Consider the following 14,564-nt stretch of genomic DNA (forward strand, 5'->3'; position numbering starts at 1 on the left):
ACTGAGGGGAGGAATACCTTTAATATGTTTGAAATAATCATGTTACTGACTTCCTTTCGTTTTTATCTTTCCTTGAGTGTCTGGAAATCCTTCGAAATCCTTCAAGAAATTGTCCACGGGTTGTTAAGGCCAGTAATTAGTTAATTAGTGCCACAGCTGTCCCAATCCCAATCTGAACATGACCTAAACTGAGATGCCCCTGCTAGCGCAGTAGCTCAAATTCTGGCAGCACAACTTGTGGTAGGTATATGGAAATAGACAGAGGTTCTCCCTCAGCTCTATCTATGATCTTCTGAGAGTGATGCATGTGGTCATAATTATTTTTAAATATAATCCTTAAGTTTCTGAAGAAAGCAAATCCAGAAAAATAAGTCATATGGTCTTAATGTGGACTGGTTCACAGATTATAGCACAACTATCTGCGTGAGCTTAATGTCATATCTCCTTCCACTTTCCTGTCTTATTCCAGAGGGTGATGGTGGTGGTGTTCATGTGATTCACTTCAGTTCAAGGAACAAGAAAGCACGCATTTCCCAGGAGAATCACCGTGGTCTACCCCATCTCTGAAACCAGGCGAAAGGGTTTCCTCATTGGAAGTGAGATACAGTCAAAGCAGTAGTAAAGCGAACACCGTTTTATAGCTGCTATGGAAAAATTATTATATTTTCACTGTAACACACACACACACACACACACACACACACGCGAGTCTCAAGATGGGATAGTTTAAAATCTTCAGCCTGCAGTGGGATCTAACTACCTTCCCTTCCGTCCCCAGTGCCTCCTGATGCTTGCAATCTCATTCCCAATTCACCAGCGTGCGTGAATGCAGACTCCAGATCCAGCGCAGACGCCAAGAATTCGCTCAGGGGCACCAGCTAAATAGCAAACAGATGCCATGTCAAACATGTGAAAGCCTCAGCGACTAGGGTACCGCCGGGAAAACCAGTTCCAGCCCAGGAATTTCTGGGTGGAAACACTGGCCGCCGAATTGTTTTATTCTCTTTGCTTGATTCGAGTCGGTTCTGAAAGCAGGTGTCCCCTCTCCCCCGGCTTCAGGAAGGGAAACCCCGGCCCCAGGCAGTTGCAGAGCTAAGAAAAACCATCCCGCCAGGCCCCTTCCTGTGGTAACGCGGCCCTAACCCTGCTCTGCCCCACAACCCCACTTCACCCGGGAGACGCAGACGCCAGGCTCCCTAGCACTTTGTCGCCTCTTCCTCCAGCCTGGCTTCCTGAGCTCTGGAAAAGTTCCGGGACTCCGGGCGTTGTTTCCATCTTCGCCTTCTCTGCCTGGGCCGCATGCCTCCTGGGCTTATTTAGGAAGCGAAGTTAGCGCCACACATTTGGCTCCAGAAATTTGTTCTGACGGCGCGGCCGACGCCCTGCAGGGTCATTTCTGAACGCATTCCCAAATATCCTGGTCCTCAAGCCCTTACCACCCCCTAGCACACGAAGCCCCAGCTGGCGGTGGAGCAGGTGTGTTGCTGGTAGCTCATCGCTGGCTTGGAGATAGAGGTGCTAGGTACCTGTCCCCTTTCCGACAACACCTGAAACCGTATCGGGGCACACCCCTCATCCAAATATCCACGTTTAAGGTGTCCGGATTCGTTTGGCTTGACCACCCCCTCCCCGCGCCAACCCTGGAGGCATCTTCCGGGGGGTCTGTCTCTTCGAACCCAAAGGGGTACGCGTCTGGGTGAGCCAGGTCCGCCTCTTCCCTGGCGCAGGCCGGGGGCGGGGGTGGGTAGGCTGGGACCTGTGTCTGATTAGCTGGGAGGGGGAAGCCATGGTCCCAACGGCTGTCTGCTGAGCTCCAGTCCGTCCAGGCTCTTCCAGGAGGAAGAGGCACGATACAAGAGAGGAGGGGCAGGGGTCCCAGCACTGAACACCCTGGCCGGGGTTTTGACAGCTGCCACAGTCTCTGAGCTCCAGCCTCGCGCCTGAACCCGGTCCCTGCCATGGGGCCCCCTTCCAGCTCAGGCTTCTATGTGAGCCGCGCAGTGGCCCTGCTGCTGGCTGGGCTGGTAGCCGCCCTCCTGCTGGCGCTGGCCGTACTCGCCGCCTTGTACGGCCACTGCGAGCGCGTCCCACCGTCGGAGCTGCCTGGACTCAGGGACTCGGAAGCCGAGTCTTCCCCTCCCCTCAGGCAGAAGCCGACGCCGACCCCGAAACCCAGCAGTGCACGCGAGCTAGCGGTGACGACCACCCCGAGCAACTGGCGACCCCCGGGGCCCTGGGACCAGCTACGCCTGCCGCCCTGGCTGGTGCCGCTGCACTACGATCTGGAGCTGTGGCCGCAGCTGAGGCCCGACGAGCTTCCGGCCGGGTCTTTGCCCTTCACTGGCCGCGTGAACATCACGGTGCGCTGCACGGTGGCCACCTCTCGACTGCTGCTGCATAGCCTCTTCCAGGACTGCGAGCGCGCCGAGGTGCGGGGCCCCCTTTCCCCGGGCACTGGGAACGCCACAGTGGGCCGCGTGCCCGTGGACGACGTGTGGTTCGCGCTGGACACGGAATACATGGTGCTGGAGCTCAGTGAGCCCCTGAAACCTGGTAGCAGCTACGAGCTGCAGCTTAGCTTCTCGGGCCTGGTGAATGAAGACCTCAGGGAGGGACTCTTCCTCAACGTCTACACCGACCAGGGCGAGCGCAGGTAAGGGCTGTACAGCCCGGGGCCCCTCTCGGCCCCCGCCCCTGCGTCCCGGTGCAGGCTGCGGGTCCAGCTGACTACCGTGTCCAGGTGCGCGTCTGCTGCCCTTTCCAAAGAATCCCCTTGCGACGTTTTCTTTTTTCTTTTTATTTATTTATTTTATTATACTTTAAGTTCTAGGGTACATGTGCACAACGTGCAGGTTTGTTACATATGTATACGTGTGCCATATTGGTGTGCTGCACCCATTAAGAAATATACCCATTAGGTATATCTCCCAATGCAAACTATCGCAAGGACAAAAAACCAAACACCGCATGTTCTCACCCATAGGTGGGAATTGAACAATGAGAACACTTGGACACAGGAAGGGGAGCATCACACACCGCGACGTTTTCTTTCAAAGCCAGACAGAGTGCGAGCGCCTCCTTTCTCCCTTTTCCTATAACCTTGCTCCGAATAAAGAGACGGTGGAGACCGCGGTCCTTCCTCTGGCCAGTTTTCAACCCTGTATCTGCTCATCCCGTTTGTTTCTATTGCTGCCCCTTTTTAGGTCGCTGGTACCCCTGAAGCTTATCGTTCTCTTCAGAAAGCACCTTTCCTCTCTAGCCGGAAATTTCTGCACCCCATTCAACAAACCGCTTGCTCCTCAAAGGCTGGTCCTTGGACCAGCAGCAGCTGTAACCTGGGCGCTTGTTAGAAATGCAGACGTGTGTTCTTTTTACACTCATTTGAGATAATATCTCCTACACGGAATGTTTCCTACCCCTGCACAAGAAGAATTGTCTCTTTCCACGCTCTGAGACCACAATACTGTCCTCCGGCGAACTCCAGGGAAATAGCTTAAGTGGGAGATATCAAAATTTATTTTTTTTCCAACCGGCGATCTCTTTGTCCACTCACACACTGGTGGAGCATTTGCGCCGTACACAACTGCATGTACTTTGCCCTTTATTATTAGAGAAAATGTTCTCAGATGTTCTCTGAGGGAAAGAATCCCACTAAATTACACCCTGCACCATCTCCTGCACTACTTTCAAAATTTCAAAGGTTTTTAAATAAGTTTAAAGAGTTGCTCTAGTGGATGTATAATCTGTAAATTTTGTTTTTAAGGGCAGCGTGCTTGGTTTTTCTTTAAAAAATACATCAATGCTTGAAAAAATAGTTTTGAAATTTTCTTATTTAGATGATGTGTTACTCAACATGTGAAGAAATCTTTTGAAATTACTGTGTAGGTCAGGGTGCAAAATATTTCAGAGGAAAAAATAGAAACACTTTACCTACATATCTGACTTTTTTTTTTCTTGCTGTAGGTCAGTAAATCCTCCTCTGTTCACCTACCTCTTCCTTGGTCCTGTTTCAGTGGGGCTGTGGCCCAGTCAAGCTTGCAAAGATGGGAAAGGGAAGTCCCGTTCAATTTTTCTATTGTGTTGCTAACTCTAGTGTTAACTAGAAACCATATTTTCAGAACATTAAAATTCAAGCAAGAAGAAATCTTAATAAAGTTGTACAGATGTTCATACACCAAGGTAGAGCTCCAAAATTGTGATGTTTTGGAAGAGTTGTTACCCTTTGGGTCTCTGCTTCTGAAACCACAAGGAAAAGACACCTAAGGTTAAGCTTGAAGCCAGGGTCATGAAGAACCTGCAACAGAAGGATGGCTTGTGGTATGCCAGATTCTGGGAGCCCAGCAGGCCTGAGTTTGAACCTGAGCTGTGTGAATTGAGCTAGTCTCTTAACCTCTCTGAGTCTGTTTCCTCATTCACGGAATAGATATAATAACTGTCAACTATTAGAGTACTGTGAGAATTAAATGAAAAAGGGAGTACACAGTGACACATATAGCCTGGATAGTGGTAACTGTTATCCTTAGGTTGGATTATCATTATGATCAGCTTTCTTGTTATCTAAACGCAGAACCTGCCAAGTTCCTGGTATATATGAGTCTAAGAAGATTCCCAGAGGAGAAGAAGGCAGAAGCTGGGGAGTGGGGAGTTATTGCTTAATGGGTATAGATTTTAGTTTTGTAAGGTGATAAGAGTTCTGGAGATAGGTTGACAACAATGTGAATGTTCTTAACACTACTGAACTATTATACACTTAAAAATGGTTAAAGTGGTAAACTTTATGTTATGTGTATTTTACTAGAATTAAAAATTTTTAATGAGCAAAAATAAATTATAGATCAGTGAGTTTAGAATGGAGTTTAGAAATTTATACGTTTTGACGATTGTCTCAGATAATTCTGATGCCTACTATTGGCACCTCATATGGTTTTGTTGTGTCCCCACGCAAATCTCATCTTGAATTGTAGTTCCCATAACCCAGTGGGAGGTAATTGGAACATAGGGGTGGTTTCCCCCATGCTGTTCTCCTGATAGTGAGTGAATCTCATGAGATCTGATGGTTTTATGAGCCTCTGGCATTTCCCCTGCTTGCATTCACTCTGTCTTGCTGCCCTGTGAAGAAAGTACCTTTCTTCCCCTTTCTTCCCCTTCATCTCCTGCCATGACTATAAGTTTCCTGAGGCCTTCCCAGCCATGCAGAACTGTGAGTCAGTTAAACTCCTTTTGTTTATAAATTACCCAGTCTTGGGTATTTCTTCATAGCAGCATGAGTACGGACTAATATGGTATCTCATACTTTTTTCTAACTTTTTATTTTGAAATAATTATAGATTCACCAGAAGTTGCAAAGATAATGTAGAAAGGTCCTAGGTACCCTTCATCTAGTTTATCTTACATAATTATAGTACAATATCAAAATCAAGAATTTGACATTGGTACTATGCATATATATGTCTTTGTGTCATTTATCATATGCGTATATTTGTGCAAAAACTACCACAATAAAGATACAGAACTGTTCCACCTTAAAGATCATTCCCATACTTCTCCTTTATATGCACTCATACCACTCCCTAATCATCTCTAACCCCTGACAACCACTAATCCGTTCCATCTTTGTAATTTTGTCATTTTGAGAATGTTCTATAAATGGAATTATATCCTTTAGACCTTTCTGACTCAGCATAATGCCCTTGCGATCCATTCAAGTATGCATCAATAGTTTGAGTCTTTTTATTGCTAAGTACTATTCCATGGTATGGATGTATGAAAGTTTATTTAGTCATTCATCGATTGAGGGTTATTTTAGTTGTTTCCAGTTTTTGGTTTTACAAATAAATCTTCTATGAATAATTGTGTACAAGTTTTTCTCTTTAAGAGGTGGGGTCCCTCTATGTTGCCCAGGCTAGCCTCATACTTCTGGCCCCAAGGGATCCTCCTACCTTTGCCTCCCAAAGCACTTGTACAGGTTTTTGTGTGAACATGTATTTATTTCACTGGGACAAATGTTCACAAGTGTCATTGCTGCGTCATATGGTAGTTGCATGTTTAGTCCTTAAGAAATTGCCAAATTGTTTTTCAAAGTGGCTATACCATTTTATACTCCTACTAGCAATATATGAGTGATAGATGTTCTCTGTATCATGGCCATCATTTGGTATTGTCACTATATTTTAGCTGTCCTGATAGGTGTATGGTAATATCTCATTGTGGTTTTAATTTGCATGTCTCCAATGACTAATGATGTTAAACATCTTTTGTGTGCTTATTTGCCATCTGTATATCAGTCTGTGAAATGTCTCTTCACGTCTTTTCTTATTTTCTAATAGATTTTATTTTTTACTGTTGAATTCTGGAAGTTCTTTATATATTCTAGATCTAAGTCCTTTGTGAGATATATATGGTTTGCAAATATGTTCTCCCAGCCTATAGCTTGTCTTTTCATCATCTTAGTAAGGTCTTTCAGAGAATAAAAGTTTTAAATAAAAGTTTTACTTTAATTTTGATGAAGTCCAATTTGTCTATTTTTTAATGGATCATGCTGTTGGTGTCATGCCTGAGAACTCTTCACCAAGCCCTAGGTTCTGCAGATTTTCTATGTTGTCTTCCGAAAGTGTTTTACATTTAAATCTATAATCCACTTTGAGATGATTTTTTAAGATGTTATGTTTAGGTTGAGGTTAATTCTTTTGCCTACGGATATCCATTTTTTCCAGCATCATTTGTTGAAAAGACTATCCTCCCACTATTGAATTGCTTTTGCACCTTTGTTAAAAATCAGTTGGCCCCACTGTTACTGGATTCTCTGTTCTGTTCCATCAACATAGGTGTTGATTCCTGTGCCAGTGCTACATAGTCTTGCTTACTGTAGCTATACAATAAGTCTTGAAATTGTCTGTTTTTAGAATTGTTTTAACTATTTTAGTTCCTTTGCCTTTCTTTATATATTTTATGATATTCTTATATATAGCTACTAAAAATCTTATTAGGATTTTGATAGGACCTATGTTAAACCTTTATGTAAATTTAGGGAGAATTGATAGCTTTGCTATCCTTAATATTCCATTCTATGAGCATTAAATGTCCATTTATTTAGATCTTTGATTTCATCAGAATTTTATCATTTTTAGCATACAAATCCTACACATTTTGTTAGATTCACACTCAAATATTTAAGTTTATTTCAGAAATAGTAAATGGTATTATATGTTTAATTTTGGTTTTCTACATGTCTGTTGCTACTATGTAGAAATGCTGCTTTGTATGTTGATCTTGTATCCTGTTCTCTTGCTGAACTCATGAGATCTAGAGCTTTGTGTGTTTTATTTTGTAGAGCCTTTGGAATTGTCTACATAGATCATCATGTTGTCGACAAACGGAGACAGTTTTGTTTCTTCAGTTTCAATCTATCTGCCATGTATTTTCTTTTCCTGCCTGATTGTATTGGGTAAAACTTCCAGCACTGTGTTAAACATGAGTGGTAAGAAGGAACATTCTTGCTTTTTTCTCCTCATCTTAGTGGGAAAGTTTTTAGCCTTTACAACTGAGTATAATATTAAATGTAGGTTTCTGTATATGTTTTTTATCAAGTTGAGAAAGTTGTCTTCTATTCATATTTTTTTCTGAGAGTTTCTTTTGCATGAATGCATGTTGAATTTTTCTAACACTTTTTCTGCATAAATTGATATAATCATGTGATATTTTTTCATCTTGAGCCTGTTAATATGGGTATTATATTGATTGATTTTTGAAAATATTGAGCCAGCCTTAGTTCCCCACCCTTTTTTTTTTTTTTTTTTTTTTTTCAGAGATGGGATCTCACTCTGTCACTGAGGCTGGAATGCAGGGGCAGGATCATAGCTCACTGCAGCCTCAAACTCTCAGGCCCAAGTGATCCTCTTGTCTCAGCCTCCTGACTAGCTAGAAGGACAGTTACCCATCTGGTCCCCCACCCTTTTTGATAAGAGCCCTTGCTGTATAGTAGAGGAGAGTGGACAGTCCTTCTAATGCAGGGAGGAAGGTGGGGGAAGACAGAGAAAAGAACAAATGGAGAAAGCAAGAGTCTTTACTTTCTACCCTCCTCCTTCTGACGGTATAACCCTCAGACAAATTTTTCTATGAAAGTAATTTTTCAGTAAGTATTCCCAGGAAAAATCAGCTGGAGAATGGGCAAGTGTGACTGAGAAAGGAAGGAGGCTAAGCTGGGATATGCAATTAAACAAAGTCCCATGGAGGAAAGTTCTGTAGAGTGTGAGTGGTTATCCAAGATGTGACTTCGAAAGGAATTGCAGCCAGGCTCAGAGGACTGGCCATTCAAGCAATAGCCCAGATGAGGGCCCCCATCCCCAGTGGAAACCACTGAGCCTTGACTGTTTTGAAGGAATGGTTTACAAGTCATACCGTCTGATGAATTCAAAAAGTCTTCTCCTTTCAAGAAGTCTCCTCTTTCTCTCCCCTTTCTCAATATAGCCTTTGTGTACAGGAGGAAGCGTCTTAGCTCTCATGTCTTAAGGAAATAAAAGAGCCCTGGTTTATCCTGTTTTGGGATTCACTGAGCTTCTTGTATCTGCCGGTTTAAGGTTTTCTTCACATTTGGAAAAACTTTCAACCATTATTAATTTTTTTTTCCTGTTTCGTACTTTTTTTCTCCTCTTATTCTGAGACTCCAATTACCTATTAGGCTGCCTGACATTACAGGCAGGTCCTGAGGTTCTTTTCATTGCTTTTTAGTATGTTTTCTCTGTGTGTTTCATTTTGGATAGTTCCCATTGTTTTGTTTTCAATTTCATTAATTATTTTCATCTGCAGTGTTTAGTTTGCTTTTAGTCTCATCCAGTGAAATTGTCATTTAAGATATTGTAATTTTTGGCCTGGTATGGTGGCTCACGCCTGTAATCCCAGCACTTTGGGAGGCCGAGGCAGGTGGATCACGAGGTAAGGAGATCAAGACCATCCTGGCTAACACAGTGAAACCCCGTCCCTACTAAAAACACGAAAAAAAATTATCCAGGTGTGGTGGCATGCACCTGTAGTCCCAGCTACTCATGAGGCTGAGGCAGAAGAATCGCTTGAACTTGGGAGGCAGAGGTTGCAGTGAGCTGAGATCGTGCCACTGCACTCCAGCCTGGGCGACAGAGCAAGACTCGATCTCAAAAAAAAAAAAAAAAAAAAAAAACAAAGATATTGCGATTTTTATCTTTAACATTTCTACATTCTTATATCTTTCATACCATTCTTTGTAATGTTCATTTTTATATCCTTGAGCATATTAGACATATTTATAATAGCTGTTTTAATGTTCTTCTCTGCTAAGTTTAGCATCTCTGTCATTTTTTGTTTTGTTTCTATTGACTTCTTTTTCCTGGGTTATCATGCACATTTTGTTGCTTCTTTATATTTCTAATGATTTTTAAAACAGCTTTATTAAAGTATAACTGACATACAATATACTGCACATATTTAAAGTATAAAACTTGATAAGTTTTGGCATACGTATACATATGTGGTGGTGAAACCATCACTACAATCAATACTAATGAACATATTCATTAAGTCCAAAAGTTTCTTCTGCTCTTTATAATCTCTCCTTTCTACATCACTGTAACCTTCTTATCTTCAGGCAATTATGGATCTGCTTTCTGTAGATTAATTTGCGTTTTGTAGTGTTTTATATGAATAAAATCATACAATACGTACTCTCATGTCTAACTTCTTTCGTTCAGTAAAATTACTTTGAAATACATTCTTTTTTTTTCTTTGAGACGGAGTCTTGCTCTGTCACCAGGCTGGAGTACAGTGACACAATCTCAGCTCACTGCAACCTCCACCTCACGGGTTCAAGCGATTCCCCTGCCTCAGCCTCCCAAGTAGCTGGGATTACAGGCATGCGCCACCACGCCTGGCTAATTTTTTTTTTTGTATTTCAGTAGAGATGGGGTTTCACCATGTTGGCCAAGATGGCCTCGATCTTCTGACCTTGTGATCCACTCTCCTTGGCCTCCCAAAGTGCTGGGATTACAGGTGTGAGCCACCGCACCCATCTGAAATACATGCTTTTCGTATGTATCAGTTATTTTGTATTACTGATAGCATTTCATTGTATTGATATAACACAATTTGTTTACCCAACAAATTACCAAGACATTTGGGTTGTTTTCAGTTTTGAGCTGTTTACAAACAAAGCTTCCAGGAATACTCATATACAAGTCTTTTTATCAATTCATTTTTCTGGAGTAAATACCTAAGAGTGGAGTGGTTAGATCATATGAATATTTAGTTTTTTAAGAAACTGCAAAACTGTTTTCCAAGGAGTTTGGTCATTTAAAATTTTTATCAACATATGGGAGAATTCTAGTTGTTCCAAATCCTTACCAGCACTTGGTATTGCCAGACTTTTTCATTTCAGCCATTCTAATAGGTGTATAGTGTTCTTCATTACAGTTTTAATTTATATTTTCCCAATGACTAAAAATGTTGTACATCATTTTCTGTAACTATTTGTCATCCATCTATTTTAGCAAAATGTCTGATAAAATCTTCAGTCCATTTTTCTCTTGGGCTGTTTGTTTTCCTATTGTTGAATTTAGAGAGGATCTTTTCTCAAATACATGATTTGCAAATAATTTTTCAGTTGTGGCTTGTCTTTGTATTCTTTTAATAGTGTCTTTCAAAGAGCAGAAGTTTTACATTTTAATGAAGTTCAGTTTATCAATGTTTCCTTATTTATATCAAGCTTTTGTTGTTGTATCTATGAAAACATTGTCTATCCCAAGCTCATACAAATTTTCTTCTATGCCTTCTTTCAGAAGTTTTATAGTTGGATGTATGATCCATTTTGAGTTAATTTTTGCATATGGTGTGAGGTATAGATTAAAGAGTTTTTTTGCCTGTGGGCATTGAACTGTACCACTGCCATTTGTTAAAAAGTCTATGCTATCTGTACTGAATTGTGTCTGCACTTTTGTAAAAAAATCAGTTTTTCGTATATATGTGGGTATATTTTTTGATTGTCTAGTCTGTTCTATTGATCCATTTGTGTATTTTTATGCCAATTCTGTATTGTCTTGATTACTGTAACTTTGTAACACATCTTGAAACTAGGTGTTATTCATCTACCAACTTTTTTCCAGTTATTTAGGATATTCTAGGTCCTTTGCATTTCCATATTAATTTTAGAATTAGCTTGTTAATATCTATTAAATAAAGAAAAAAAAGCACCTGCTGGGATTTTGACGGAGATTATGTTGACTCTATAGAAAAATTTGAGGAGAATCCAAATGTTAAAAATATTGACTCTTCTAACCCATAAACATGGTATATCTCTCTACTTATTTAGGTCTTCTTTACTCAGTGTTGAGCTGTTACAAATAAAGCTTCCAGGAATATTCATGTATAAGCCTTTTTATGAATTCAGTTGTAAATTCAAGTATTTTTATGAATTCGGTTGAAAATTTGTATGAGTTTGGGATAGACAATGTTTTCATAGATACACCACCAAAAGTTTGATATATATAAGGAAACATTGATAAACTGAGCTTCATTAAAATGTAAAATTTCTGCTCTTTGAAAGACACTGTTAAAAGAATACAAAGACAAGCCACAACTGAAAAATAGGTTCGTAACTATTTTATGAATTCAGGTTTTATACGTTTCACTGTATATATCTTGCACATATTTTGTCAGTTTCATTCCTAGGTATTTTATATTTTAAATATCTATTGTTAATGATATTTTTTAAAATTCCAATTTCTAATTGTTGCTAATTAATTTTTGCTTGTTGATCTTGTATGCTACAACTTTGCTAAATCACTTCTTCATTTAGCATCTTTTTATTTAAAAAAAAAAGCTTTTAATTTTCCATTAAATTCTCTACATAGGTTGTCATACTGTCTTGAATAAAGACAGTTTTACTTCTATTTTAGTTTCAACGCCTTTTATTTATTTTTCTTGCCTTATTTCAATGACTAGAGCTTCTAATACAACATTGAATAGAAAAAGTAGGTAAAGATATTCTAGTCTCATTTCTTATTGTAGGGTGAAAGCATTCAGTCTTCCATCATTAATTATTAATTATGATTTTTCCTATAAGGTTTTTTTTGGTAGATTCTTTTCATTAGGTTGAGAACGTTTCCTTTTATTTATAATTTTCCGAGAGCTATGATCAGGAATGGATGTCATATTTTATCAAATGTGTATTCTGCATCTTTTGAGATGATTATATAGTTTTTATTATTTAATTTGTTAATATGGTAAATTACATTGATTTTCTAATGATAAACTAGTCTTGCATTTTTTTTTTTTTCCAAACAGGGTCTCACTTCTGGTGCCCAGGCTGGAGTGCAGTGGTGCAATCACAGCTCACTACAGCCTTGACTTCCAGGGCTCAGGTGATTCTCCCACCTCAGCCTCCTGAGTAGCTGAGACTACAGACACATGCTGCCATGCCTAGCTAATTTTTTGTATTTTTAGTAGGGATAGGGTTTTGCCATGTTGCCCAGGCTGGTCTCAAACTCCTGAGCTCAAGCAATCCATCTCCTTTAGCCTCCCAAAGTGTTGGAATTACAGGCATGAGCCGCTGCACCCAGTCTACCTTGAATTCTTGAAATAAATTCCAGTTGTTCTTGATGCATTAGCCTTTTAATATATTATTAGATTTGATTTGCTCAAATTTTGCTTAGAATTTTTGCTCTATGTTCATGAGAGTTATTGACTTGTAGTTGTCATTTTATTGCAATGTATTTGTCCAATTTTGATGTCAAAGTAACACTGGCTTCAAATAATGCATTCAGAAGTATTCCCTTTTCCTTGATTTTCAGAAAAATTTATATAAAATTGGTAATATTTCTTCTTTAACCGTCTGATTGAATTTCACCCATGAGGCTATCTGGGCCTAGAAATTCTTTGTGGGATGGTTTTTAACTATGACTTAAATTTATCTAATAGATACAGGGCTATTTAGGTTATCTATTTCTTCATGAGTAAACTATGGCAGTTTGTGTCTTTCTAGGAACTTATCCATTTAATCAAAGTTGCCAAATGTGTAAGTACAAAATTGTTCAAAATATTTCCTTATTATTTTAAACATCTATAAACTCTGTAGTGACATCACCTTTTATTCCTGATATTGGAAATTTGTGTCTTCTCTCTTTGGGAGCTGGAGCCCTTATCTAGTACCACTCTACCACTTACTAGTTGTCTAACCAGTTTCTTCAGCTTTCATAGGTTTCTTCTACTTCTAATATTCAATAAGTTTATTTGGTCTGCCTTGAGATTTATCTTTTTTTGAGGCTGGTAAATATGGACTTTTTATTATGGAAAATTCTTTAAACATATACAGAATATAATAAGCCCCCATTCATAACCCAGCTTTGGGAACACCTTTTTCAAAAATATTTTCTCTAGCATTTCTGTTGAGTTTGAAGTAGGAGGTAAAGTTTCCTGTTTTAGCTAAGTCCACCATCATAGTAGAAAGTTCTTTGCTTTTTATACTTCATCTAGTCTCTTTCTAGACATTTCAGTTAGTCTTTTGATACTACAGATATTGCAGACATAGTTGTAGAATGCATTCCTAGAAGAGAAATTGCCAGATCAAAAGGCTTATGTATTTATAATTTATACATTACCAAGTTGTTCATAGGAGGTTATACCAATCTATACACCTACCAACTCGAAAGGTACATTCACTAGGCTTTAGGTAATAGTAAAAGAGTAACACCTAACAATTTATGATGTTAAAAACTCTTAGTGGTAACGCTGACAAAACCTAGTTTAAGAAAGCAGGCATTTGAAACTATATATGTTATTAAAGTTTTACGTCTGGTAAGCTAGTAACACTTTTCAATAAAAGATCTTAATAAAACTTCTTGGGCGTTCCTTGAAGTCTTCCCATTTCCTTTTTAGTTGTTGATGTTCCTCGTGTCTCTTAGCCATTGACGCAAACTCCTTTGGAACACTCTGGTTTGCTCTTTCCAAAATATTCATCAATTTGGTGGCAACCCTCAAATCATTTCTAGTCACACGTGTAATTGACACTCCAGTCCTTCCAGCTCTTCCTGTGCACCCTATTCAGTGTACATATTTTTCAGTGTTCCATGGAAAATTGTAATTATACATATCTGTAATATCATGGACATCAAGACCTCAGGATGTTATGTCGGTAGCAATTAATATTCACTTGACCTATTTTAACATTCTCTAATGCTCTTTCCCGACCAATCTCTCTGTTCTGTATCACCATGCAGAGACTCTACTGATATATTTCCAAGTATTAGGTCACTTGATAAATGATCTGCAACTGCCTTTTGGGAAATGAAGATAATCACTTTGTCTCTGGGTGAAATAATATCTAGAAAACTTTGGATATAAATTCATTTTTCTTCCTCTGTGGAGATCATTATATTTGCTTCACTAAACTTAATGGCAACCAGATCCAGTGTACCAGCATAGACAAGCATGGGCTCTTTCAAATAATATTGTATGAGTCAATGAACTGAATATGGCCAAGTTGCCTGGTCATAATATTCTGCCTATCTGGGCACACATCTAACAAAATCTTCATTATCTTGGGT

At 39.7% G+C, this 14,564-nt stretch overlaps 1 protein-coding gene across 1 annotated transcript in view; it reads left to right on the forward strand.

The window, feature by feature from the left end:
• The first annotated feature begins 1,074 nt into the window (after positions 1-1,074).
• The window catches only part of LVRN (laeverin), a 70,197-nt gene continuing 56,707 nt past the window's right edge, over positions 1,075-14,564 (forward strand). Inside the window, exon 1 of the mRNA XM_003826719.7 lies at positions 1,075-2,653. Coding sequence (XP_003826767.2) covers positions 1,959-2,653 — 695 coding nt within the window. The 5' untranslated portion in view covers positions 1,075-1,958. The remainder of the gene's footprint in view (positions 2,654-14,564) is intronic.

The sequence above is a fragment of the Pan paniscus genome, chromosome 4, assembly GCF_029289425.2.
Source record: "Pan paniscus chromosome 4, NHGRI_mPanPan1-v2.0_pri, whole genome shotgun sequence".
In the NCBI taxonomy this organism is placed as follows: domain Eukaryota; kingdom Metazoa; phylum Chordata; class Mammalia; order Primates; family Hominidae; genus Pan; species Pan paniscus.